This window comes from Lithobates pipiens, unplaced genomic scaffold, assembly GCF_037356315.1.
Source record: "Lithobates pipiens isolate NorthernLeopardFrog02 unplaced genomic scaffold, aLitPip1_a1.2 Scaffold_13, whole genome shotgun sequence".
In the NCBI taxonomy this organism is placed as follows: Eukaryota; Metazoa; Chordata; class Amphibia; order Anura; family Ranidae; genus Lithobates; species Lithobates pipiens.
Window position 1 is genome coordinate 295,786,473 of NW_027507718.1, and position 12,026 is coordinate 295,798,498.

Consider the following 12,026-nt stretch of genomic DNA (forward strand, 5'->3'; position numbering starts at 1 on the left):
TTTTTTATTTATTTTTTTTTTTTTGGGTGGAACTCCACTTTAAAAGCTAAGTTCACCTTTTTATTTATTTTTTTTTCCTAAATTCCAGCTCCCCTATGTTGCAATTTACCATTAATGTACCTCTGTTTTAGAGAAATAAAAGATAAAAGCTTTCTATGTTTTTAAAACAAGGCCTTCTTGAGACACTGAAGAGACACTGGGGATGCCATACAAACATGGCAGTCAGGGCAGCCTACATTGACAAGCCAGGGAAATGCACGCCTGAGAGATGCCGTTTTTTTTTTTTTTTTTTTGTATTTTTTTTTTTTTTAGTTTTTTATGTCGGCTGATAAATCTAAATCTACATACCAGGAAGTCATAAACTATTCTATGGAATACAGTAGGGGCTGAGGTAAGGCCGTGTACTAAAAAACATAGCTTTTATTTTTCTGCAATAGAGGTGCGTTGATGATACAATACTTTTGGTAATATAGTGTGACACCTGCCTTTACACGCACCTGAACTTTAATGCCATCCCAGTCTTAGTCCGTAGGGTTCTATATTGAGTTGGCCCACCCTTTGCAGCTTTAACAGCTTCAACTCTTCTGGAAAGGCTGTCCACAAGGTTTAGGAGTGTGCGTGGGAATGTTTGACCATTAAATGTGTGCCTAGCCAGTGTTTGTTTACTATGTGTGCTGCCTGCCCAGGGAAGGCATGGATTCTAGTCTCTGCTTTGCAGAGACACAGAATCCATGCACACGCACACACCCCATCAGAACTGGGATTTGCCTTGTTTACATAGACAGATCCCCGTAGTGTGTAGTTTACCTGCAATTGGCGGGTGTGGGAGAGCATTGAGTGCCTGACACTCACAGATCGGCTTCTGCTGTGAATTTTCACAGCAGAAGCAGCCTGCCAGCGCACATGCCCCCTGCAGGTGGAAGTGTGTGTATACATGTTCTATATAATATCTCAGTTACTGCACTTAACCACCAACCTATAGCAGTTTTACTACTACAGGGTCGCAATTGTGCCCTAGATTTTATATAATATAATCTGGCGCACAGTTGCCACCTTGTAGTCGTAAAACTCCTATTGGGTGGTGGTTAAGTGTGGTAACTGCACTATATTTCTCTTTCTACAATACTTTGAGTCATGAACCCAGAGTAAGTATGCAGATTCCTGATATATACTTATTGTGGGTCAGTGATTAAAGAAGTATTGAAACTTGAAGGTCGTCATAACTGCAAGACAATTAGCATTTTCAGGAGGTCAGCATCCACAACCCCATATTTTTCCCAGGAAGATTTGTTTCCAAGGTTCTCTCTAAATTGTATTCTCCAGATACTTGTTGTGAAGTGAAATAACTGGGCACCACAAAAATTAGCTTACAAGAAACAGAATTGCTTGTGGGGAAGTAGCTGTCGCATAGTGTGATGAAGGGGCATTGGAAGTGATGGCATAAAATCAAAGGTTCACGCTAATGTGGAAAGGTTACTAATATATTCCATTGAATGGTTTCACGTTTCACAAATGGAAAAGTCAATTAGCCTTCTGACTTGTCTGAAGCCATTATTTCACTTTGGACATGTAATCAGGGACAGAACCAAATACAATATCCTTTTCCAGAGAGTCTTTGGGATTTTTACTAGCAATTCATCGTGTGACACTTGGTCTTACCAGATCGTTTTAAAGCATTCGTAATGCTAAATGGAGCTATAGGAGTCTTGGTAAAGGTCTGCAGTGGATGCTTGTGACAACCAAATGAGTGGAATCCCTAACAGAATAATGAGTTGGCAGTTGTCATAAAAGACTTGCTGATATAAAGAGAAGGCGTGTTTTTTTTTTGTTTTTTTTATATGGTGTACAAACTAGACAAGTGAGATAGTCGTCGGACAAATATTTCTTGGCATAGAACTGATATTGAATTCGGCACTAAATTATGGATTTTTTTTTTTTTTTTTTAAGTGGAACCTTATTGCTTTTATAAAATAGATGCCTTTCATTCCAGACATTTTATTAAAAAGAGAGAACGGCCATTGGCATAGTCGGTGATCTATTACAGGGGTCTCCAAACTGTGGCCCGAGGGCCAAATGTGTCCCTTTTGCTAGCCTTTATCCAGCACCTGGGGGCAGTAGTCTTCCCATTGACACCAACAATGGAGCACTATTTCTTTCACTGATGGCATACTATTCCTCCTACTAATAGAGGCACTACTCCTCCTACTGACCACCAACCCAAAGGCCATATTTATTCTCACTGATGCTGGGCCCAGGACATTTTCTACCTCGCTGGCCACAATCCGGCCCTCCTAAAGTCTGAAGGACAGTAAACTGGCCCTTTCAAAAGTTTGGAGACCCCTAACCTTACTGTGAACATGCTTACCGGATGGAGGAACAGAGTAATGACCTCATCAGTGTACTGCAGCTCCTTCGTTGTCCATTCAGTAGACTGGTGTTAGACTTTCAGCACTCATTTCTCCTGTAGGTGCCCATTTTGGGGTGGGGTGGGGTGGTAATTTGGATACTGAACTGTGCCATACATACCAAATGGACCTGTTTTACTTGGGTGTTATTCCCTAATGCAGGGCTTGACAAATTTGCTTGGAATCTAGGAGCCAGCTAAAAAAGTTAGGAGCCAGGTCGGTAACGGCAATCCAGACCTGTCCCTGGCCTGACATGGAGACGAGTGAGGGGAGGATAGTGCGGCCCCCCCACCTGTCTCCATGTCATTGCCCATAGCTCTTAGAGGGACATTTTTTATTTTTATTTTTTTTTTTTCAAATGACAATTTTTTTATTTATTTTTTTTTTTTTTATTGCATTTTAGTGTAAATTTGAGATCTGAGGTCTCTCTGACCCCAGATCTCATATATTTAAGAGGACCTGTCCTGTTTTTTTCAATTACAAGGGATTTTTACATTCCTTGTAATAGGAATAAAAGTGACAATTTTTTTTTTTTAAAAGCACCGTGAAAAAATAAAAAGTTAAAATAAGAAAAAAAAAAAACGTTTTAAATGCGCCCTGTCCTGCCAAGCTTGCGTGCAGAAGCGAACGCATACGTGAGTAGCGCCCGCATAGGAAAGCGGTGTTCAAACCACACATGAGGTATCGCTGCGTTCGGTAGAGCGAGAGCAATAATTCTAGCCCTAGACCTCCTCTGTAACCCAAAACGTGCAACCTGTAGAATTTTTTAAACGTCGCCTATGGAGATTTTAAAGGCTAAAAGTTTGTCGCCATTCCATGAGCGGACGCAATTTTGAAGCGTGACATGTTGGGTATCAATTTATTCGGTGTAACATTATTTTTCACAATATAAAAAAATTGGGCCAACTTTACTGTTATATTTAATTAAAAAAAATAAGACTTTTTCCCCGAAAATGCGCTTGTAAGTCCGCTGCACAAATACGGTGTGACAGACAGTATTGCAACGACCACCATTTTATTCTCTAGGTTGTTAGAACTCCTAAACACACACACACATATATATATATATATATATATATATACATACACACACACACACACACACACACACACACACACACACACACACACACACATTTTTTTTTTTTTTTTATTCTAAGTAAAGGTGAGATGGGTGGGCAGTGAAAGCTTCATTAGCATCGCTGGCTGTCATACCAACAGCCACCACTAGATGGCGCCAGATTACAGAACTAAACATAGGACCACAGAAGGCCTCAAAGCCGCGGCCTCAATTACCGGCCGGCGGCGGCGCGGCCCGACACGATCACGCCAGGGGGGGGTGGAAGGAGACAGGATACCCCCGCTGTGCTGCCCCAGGCGCCAGATCACAAATTCTAGTCGCCAATGCGATCTGGCGCCTGGGGTTTGTCGAGCCCTGCCCTAATGTGACCTTCACAGTTTTAAATGCTTTCATTGTTGCATTACATATGTGTAGGTTTTCTACTTGGCATTTTTTTTTTTTTTTACCCTGCAAGGTAAAGGCATAATGTTCTAGTATGCATTGCATACTAGCACATTATGTTAAACGTGCCTTAAGATGAAGCCCTCCTGCACAGAGATGTCAGATCTGGAGGCCGCTTCAATCTTCACGCATCTTGCTTCTGGGTTCACAGACTCCAGCTCTGTGACTGGTCAGAGCTTCGATGGTGTCACAGTTGGTCACGACACTGGGCTCTGAAGGAACTGCATGTCTGGTGCTCATGCACGACATAAAGCCTCTGGTGTATACGTGGCTAGAGGTCCCGGGGGGGTTTGCTGGTGGCTCCCAGCACTTCCTGGAGAACTAGGAGACACTGAGAAACTGTTGATGTCACTTCCCTGGTGCTCCAAATGTGTACTACACCCGCCCCACCAGACTGAGAGGGTCTCCGAGTTCTCCAGGAAGTGCTGGTAGCCACCAGTACCCCCGGACCGCTGACCACGTATACATTATAGGTGTGAGTTCATATATTTATTTTATGTAACTTATAATATGTTTATAATATAAGCGTAATTTTTTCTTAGTGGGGGAAAAAAAAATATATAAAATATATACACAAAGATTTCAAACAAATTTGTTTCACATTGTCATTATGGGGTATTGTTTGTAGAATTTTGAGGAAAATAATGAATTCAATCCATTTTGGAATAAGGCTGTAACGTAACAAAATGTGGAAAAAGTGAAGCAACGTGAATACTTAATGTGTGTATGTATGTATGTACGTGCGTGTGTGTGTATGTATGTATGTGTGTGTATATATATATATATATATATATATATATAATATATATATATAATGTATTGCTATTTCCCCCTCCCCCCCCAATGTTTGTAAGAAGTTTATTGTACACAAAATTGACTAAGAAACAGTTCAGCAGAGTGTGTAGTCATCTGATTTCTGTAATTGTACAACTAATGATTATTTATTTTCTTTTAGGGAACACAAAGCTTAAATCCACACAATGATTACTGCCAGCATTTTGTTGACACAGGCCACAGACCTCAGAACTTTATCCGAGATGTTGGTATGTTTCTCTTTCCCAAACCAATAACCGAATTAGCACTTCTAATGTGACATGTGTTACATTATATTGGATTTGTTTGTGAGAAGTAGGAGGTAAAGAATCTGAAAAATGCAGCATGTCAATGGTCGTTTGGGAAATTTACATTCATGTGAATGAGTATAGTCGGGTATATTGTGTTAATGCGCTTTCATAACATTTCAATCTGCTGGCCCCAGAAAGCTTTCATGAAAAGCTCATATTGTATATGTATCAGCCGATTGTTAAAGGATTAGCCCCTTAATAATTTCCTGTCTGGAAGCAGCTAGGCACATATGGGATTTGTTTTATATATGTAATACTTGATTACTTGCACATGTATTGCTGTCATTGTTTACAGGAACCTGTTAACACCTCTTCTTCCATCCCCTGTTTAGGATTAGCAGACCGATTCGAGGAATATCCAAAGCTGAGAGAGCTGATCAGACTGAAAGATGAGTTAATAAGTACATCCAATACTCCTCCAATGTAAGTGTCCTTAGAGGCATAACATCGTCTTACTGTCCTCTGGCATATAGATACTTATTGTGCATGTTGCTCTAGTTATTAGCAGTGTATTTCTGAGGCTGCGTACACACGAGAGGATTTTCTGGCCAACTAAGTCCGTCAGACAGTCCAACAGACAGTCCGTCCTACTTTTGAATGAACGGACTTGACCACACACGATGAAAAGACAGTCCGCTGAAAGCTTGCGCAATGACGTGTACAGCACGTACGACGGGACTAGAAATACGACGTCCAATACACTGCAATGCAACCTTCGGCCGTGTAAATCCTTTCTGAGCATGCGCCATACTTAGTCCATCCAACTTGCCTACTCACGAGCGGACTGTCCGCTGAAACCAAAGTTGGACGGACAAAATTACGGAAATTCCGAAAGACTTAGTCCACCAGACTGTCCGCTGAAAAAGTCCGCTGAAGCCCACACACGAGCGGACTGTCCGCTGAAACACGTTTCAGCAGACTAAGTTGGACGGACAATCCTCTCGTGAGTACGCGGCCTAAGTCTACAGTACATAACAAGTTGGGGACAACTGGTAAATGGGAACTACAGCATAGTTTCGCCTGGGAAAAAGTCAGCAGCCACAAATGCTGACAGCGGGGGAGGAGGGGCCAAACATAGAGTAGTTTGCCACACGATCATTGGAAATTAGAGCAAATGCCTGGAGTAGACGGGTATCTACTCCCCACTATCCACTGAAAAGTGTCCAAATGTGACACCGAAGGGAGGAGGAATCCAATCAGCGGAAGTTCCATTTGTGGGTGGAGCTCTGCTTTAAGTACCAGATAAAGATGCACACAGAAGTTTACTAAAGTAACGGAAGTTCTTGTACAACAGAATAAAAATTTGTGATGTAATGTGTTGTAGTGTATTTGTATTATATTTGGATGACAATTTTACCAATTTAAATGAAAATCGTACGATCTGGTATCGTATGAGAGAAATTCTCGTGCTTGTCCCAATGGATATTATCAGATGAACTGTTTTGATTAGCTCTCGAAAGCTCTGTACTAACAATCAGATTATCATACAATTGCTTTGAAACCTGTATTTGGATTGGTTGGTTTGGTTTTATATGCGGAGCTGCACCAGAATTTTTCACTTTCCAGCTTTAGTAAACCAACCCCTTAGACCCCTTTCACACTGGGGCGGCGGGTACGGTAGCGGTAAAGCGCCGCTAGTTTTAGCGGTACTTTACAGTTGTTTCAGCAGTGCTTTTGGGCCACTGGTGGGGCGCTTTTAATACCCGCTAGCGGCTGAAGAAAGGGCTTCTGAAGCGCTGCCCATAAATTTCAATGGGCAGGGTCGGTGTAGGAGCGCTCTATAACCCGCTCCCACAACGCCCCAAAGATGCTGCTTGCATGACTTTTTTTTTTTTTTTTTTTCCTGTCCTGCAAGCGCACCTCCTCCAGGCTTTCACACTGAGGAGGCATGAAAGGTGGTTTTCAGGTGAGAAGGGGGTCTTAATGTACAAGGCTGTTTCCCTTATAGGCATCATTTAGTAATTTTATAGGTAAATACATGGTAGATGCCCCACTGTGTTGACCGTAAGGCTGGGTTCATGCTGAGGAGCAGAGCGGCTCACAGCAGGGGTCAGGTACATCACCGTTTACTGTTTTTTAGGTCCGATTTCAGCCCGAGTTTGTGGTTGAATTCAGATCTGAAATGGACCAAAAGACGCACAGGGCTCCTCTGCAATTTGCACTGGAGCCACTTCGGAGATGTGTGAACCGGCTCTATAGAGAGTCGGTCACAATCTCCTGACATGCGACTTGGATGTGGAGAAACCCGCATTCAATTCCCAATAGTGTGAACCCAGCCTTAAGCTACCCAGGGCCATTACGTACCCTTCAGCTAGTGCTGCAGGCTTGATATGTTGTGACGTGATTATTATTATTATTATTTATTTTTTTGTGGCTTCATGTGGACAGACCATAGTTGTTGTTGTGTTTAGCAATGTTTGTATTCTTTATTGTTTACAAAGGCCAGCACATCAATAATAATGCTCTGGACAAATCTCCTACACCCTGGTAGGGCCTAGGACATTTATGTAAAAAAAAAAAAAAAAAAGTTTATTTTTGGTGGCAAACTCATATCTGAGCAACATAAATTTTTTTTTTTTTTTTTTTTTTTGGTGCTTTATGCTTTTAATGAGATTGGCCATTGTATTTCTGCATCTTTTTCTGTGTTCTGCATATAAGTACCACAGTCCTTTGCTGCACCCTAGTGACAGCCTGCTATCATTACAGCAAGTGGGGAGCCACTGATTTTAGATGGTCATAATATCAATAACGGCTCTAGAGTATTTCACAACCTTCTAGGAATGACGGCGGCATTCATGTTGAGACAAAGGTCCATGCAGCGCATTATTTGTGCAGTATACATGGAAAAGAGTATTTGATATTTGCATCCTTGAGCTGAAAGAAAATTAGTTCTTTTAGAAATTTTGAAAATTTAGAAGTTCATCGCGTCTGGTGCTGGACGGCACTTATAGGAGTGTCTTCCTTTTATCAGTTTCGGAAGGACCTTGCAGTATAGTTTTTGGATGCTATCGTTGTCGTTCTGTATTTTGTATCGGACAATTAGATCATTAGGAGTTGGGCTTTATTCACAAGCAAGACTGGCCATTTGTCTAACAGAGTGATGACTCTTCACACTATTTAATGTCTACATGATTGTGATGATGACCCGACATAAGACAATATAACCATGTACAGGTAGTAAACAATCGCAACAGTCTAGTGCAGGTAACTAACTGCCTTAATAAAATTCTAAAATTATTAATCAGCGATAAGCTGGAGATATCTAGTAAATGTACAAGTCAGATTTATTGATCATTTCATGATTTGGTCTTCCCCTTGAATAGAGGTGTTTTCCATCTAATCATTATTACAGGGATTTGTGGCAAATTGTAAAAAATAAATAAAAAATATATTATTTTTACTAAATCTGGAGAGTGGAAAATCGGACTGACTTTGCATAGAAACCAATCAGCTTCCAGGATTTATTGCGAAAACTTAATTGAACAAGCTGAGGTTAGAAGGTGATTGGTTTCTATGCAAAAGTGAGCCTGAGCCTGATTTCTTTTTTTTTTTTTTTTTTTTATTTTTTTTTTTTTTCTGGCACTGTCCAGCTTTAGTAAATAAACCCCAATGTTATGATCTACCCAACTAAGGAACTGGCTATCATATTCTTACTAGGAGTAATTTTTCTCTATTTCTGTCCTGCCACCATCATCACATTTTGACTTTAGACAATTTTGAGGTCTGATTCCTGGCTTTGAGGGGGCTTTATTTTAATATGTCTAGACCTAAAAAAAAAAAAAATACACATTTTGTATTTTTTTACTAGGTAAAGCTTCAGGCACACAGGTGTATTAAAATACTGCTATCTATACTAGGGCTGAAACAACTAATCGATTATGAAATTAATCGATTATGAAAATGGTAATTGATTAATCGGCCAGTAACAAAATGGGGTTAAAGTTAATGAGTCTGATATTTACCAGATTGACTATTTAACAGTATATCTCTCCTCTAATAGTATATGCAGTATATATCCCCTCTGATAGTATATGCAGTATATCTCTCCTCTGATAGTATATGCAGTATATCTCTCCTCTGATAGTATATGCAGTATATCTCTCCTCTAATAGTATATGCAGTATATCTCTCCTCTAATAGTATATACAGTATATCCCCTCTAATAGTATATACAGTATATCTCTCCTCTAATAGTTTATACAGTATATCCCCTCTAATAGTGTATATAGCCTCTAATAGTATATACAGTATGTATCCCCTCTAATATATACAGTATATCTCTTCTGTCTGTTATTCTCAGAGTGGATTAGATATTTTGCTCCCTAACCATATAGTTGGTTACTTATATCTACCACTCCATATAGATTTATTTAAGAATAAATTGCCTTTATTTAAAACGCTACATATTAACTAAATTGTACACCACTTTTTTTTTTTTTTTTAAGGTTATTAACTGATTAATCGAAACAATCGGCCAACTAATTGATTTATGAAAATGATTGTTAGTTGCAGCCCTAATCTATGCTAGATCTTTCTGCTAGGAGCTTTTTTTTTTTTCTTGTCAGATGTGTTTATTGATTTTGAAAATATATATATAAACATTGGTACAATTAACACAATATTAATTACATTAAATGGTAGCATTAGTTGAATTTACATATCAGATCTTAGTATTTCTTGTAGTTACAAGCATTTAAAGATTTACCGTATATACTCGAGTATAAGCCGAGATTTTCAGCCTCTTTTTTGAGGCTGAAAGTGCCCCCCTCGGCTTATACTCGAGTCATCGCTGTCTGCCTGCTCGATCAGCGTGTCGAGCAGACAGACAGCGGCCATTCTATAATTCAAAAGCCGCGCCTCCGGCTCCGCCTTCGCCTGTGATAGGCGGAACACTGAATTTCCCAGCAGCCTGTGTTCCGCCTATCACGGACATCGTATCATCCTCGTACTACGGACGAGGATGATACGATGTCCGTGATAGGCGGAACACAGGCTGCTGGGAAATTCAGTGTTTCGCCTATCACAGGCGAAGGCGGCGCAGCTTTTGAATTTTACAATGGCCGCCGAAGAGGGCACGGGACGGAGGCAAGGCACGGCACGGGACGGGACGGAGGCAAGGCAAGGCACGACACGGAGGCAAGGCACGGCACGGGACGGAGGCAAGGAGGCAAGGCACGGGACGGAGGCTCGGGACACAGGTAGGCTGGACACACACACACACACACACACACACACACACACACACACACACACACACACACACACACACACAGGGATGGATGGATACACACACACACAGGGATGGATGGATGGATGGAGACACACACACACAGGGATGGATGGATGGAGACACACACACAGGGATGGATGGATGGATGGAGACACACACACACAGGGATGGATGGATGGATGGACACACACACACACAGGGATGGATGGACGGACACACAGGGATGGACGGACACACAGGGATGGACGGACACACAGGGATGGACGGACACACACACAGGGATGGACAGGCATGTCTCACCCTCGGCTTATACACGAGTCAATAAGTTTGCCAGTTTTTTTGGGGGTAAATTGGGGGCCTCGGCTTATATTCGGGTCGGCCTATACTCGAGTATATACGGTAAGTAGGCTATATGTTTTTAGAAGACTAAGGTGTTACAATCAATTTTAACAATTTTATGTAATCAAGAGCAACAAAAAAACGTAATTTTTTAACTTTTAGAATAATATTTTGTAAATAATATTAATTACTATGAGATTCAGTTACTTATAATAGGACATTAGAGCTTTTTTTATTGAGCATAAAAAATGCTTGTTTTGGCACATGTTTATAGGCACATAATGGTAAACGCATTTTACTGTATAGAATGTTCATTTTGGGCCTCATTCACACAAGGCAGATCCGATCAGTGGAGTCCGCCAGCTCAGCAGGAGATCTGTCCGTTGATCTCCGCTGAGCCGGCAGATGACAGGTCCGTCTCTGCTCACTGAGCGGGGAGGGGCCTGTCAGAGCGCCGCTGATTCCTATGGACGGATCGGACGGAAACAGACAGCATGTCCGTTTTCATCAGATCTCATCCGATCCGCCAGGACGGATGCGAACGTATTGCCATACATCTGATTTTAGCGGAGCGGATGTCGGCGGACATGGTCACCACTGACATCCATCAGACCTGAATGGTCCGTCCGTGTGAAAGCTGCCTTATTCTAGCTAGTGGAATGAATGTACGCACAGACACATCCCTTTATGCACCTGTGTGCGTAAATAATGGCACTAAGCTCTTACCTAAACGCAGGCATTTTTTAAAATTTAATCTAAGGTCACAAAGTGCATGGACACATTGGCTAAGACAGAGCTGCATTAAAAAAAACAAATAACTCCTTTTAAAGCAACATTTATTTAATTTTTTTTACCTGCACATATTGGATACAAAATGTATTTAAAGCCCAATAGAAGTTTTGATTTTGCTGTAATATAGTCAGCCAAAGTCAGCTGCAGACAAAGTAATAAATATGTTCTTTCTGTGTTGAATTACTTAAACCCAGTACACTCTGTAAGAAAATCGGACAAACAATCGTCTGGTTTTTCTCAATGTTTCACAGCAGGTCTAAACTGAGGATGGTAGTAATTGTGCGAAGGTTTTCAAACGTCAAAGGATTTATTGATTTTTTTTTTTTTTTTTTGGTTTTTTTCTGATAATGCACAGTCTTTCGTGTCATCTGATTTGATTTATTTATTATATATATATATATATATATATATATATATATATATATTTTTTTTTTTTTTTCGTACAAAACCAATACACATTAAATGAAAATCATTAGCTCTGCTCACTTCCGAGAAACAATTTGTCCCTTCAGAAATTTCCATTTCAGAAAATCTGAATCGGATGTCAAAAGTTGTGTATACACTGTATGCGAATCAATGGATCGTGCCTCGTAGAGCTGCACGATTCCGGCTAA

The 12,026-nt window shown here is 40.7% G+C and overlaps 1 protein-coding gene across 1 annotated transcript in view; it reads left to right on the top strand.

Annotated features, from left to right (window-relative positions):
* The window catches only part of METTL14 (methyltransferase 14, N6-adenosine-methyltransferase non-catalytic subunit), a 43,257-nt gene that overhangs the window by 14,900 nt on the left and 16,331 nt on the right, over positions 1-12,026 (top strand). Inside the window, exons 5-6 of the mRNA XM_077476814.1 lie at positions 4,883-4,970; positions 5,384-5,474. Coding sequence (XP_077332940.1) covers positions 4,883-4,970; positions 5,384-5,474 — 179 coding nt within the window. The remainder of the gene's footprint in view (positions 1-4,882; positions 4,971-5,383; positions 5,475-12,026) is intronic.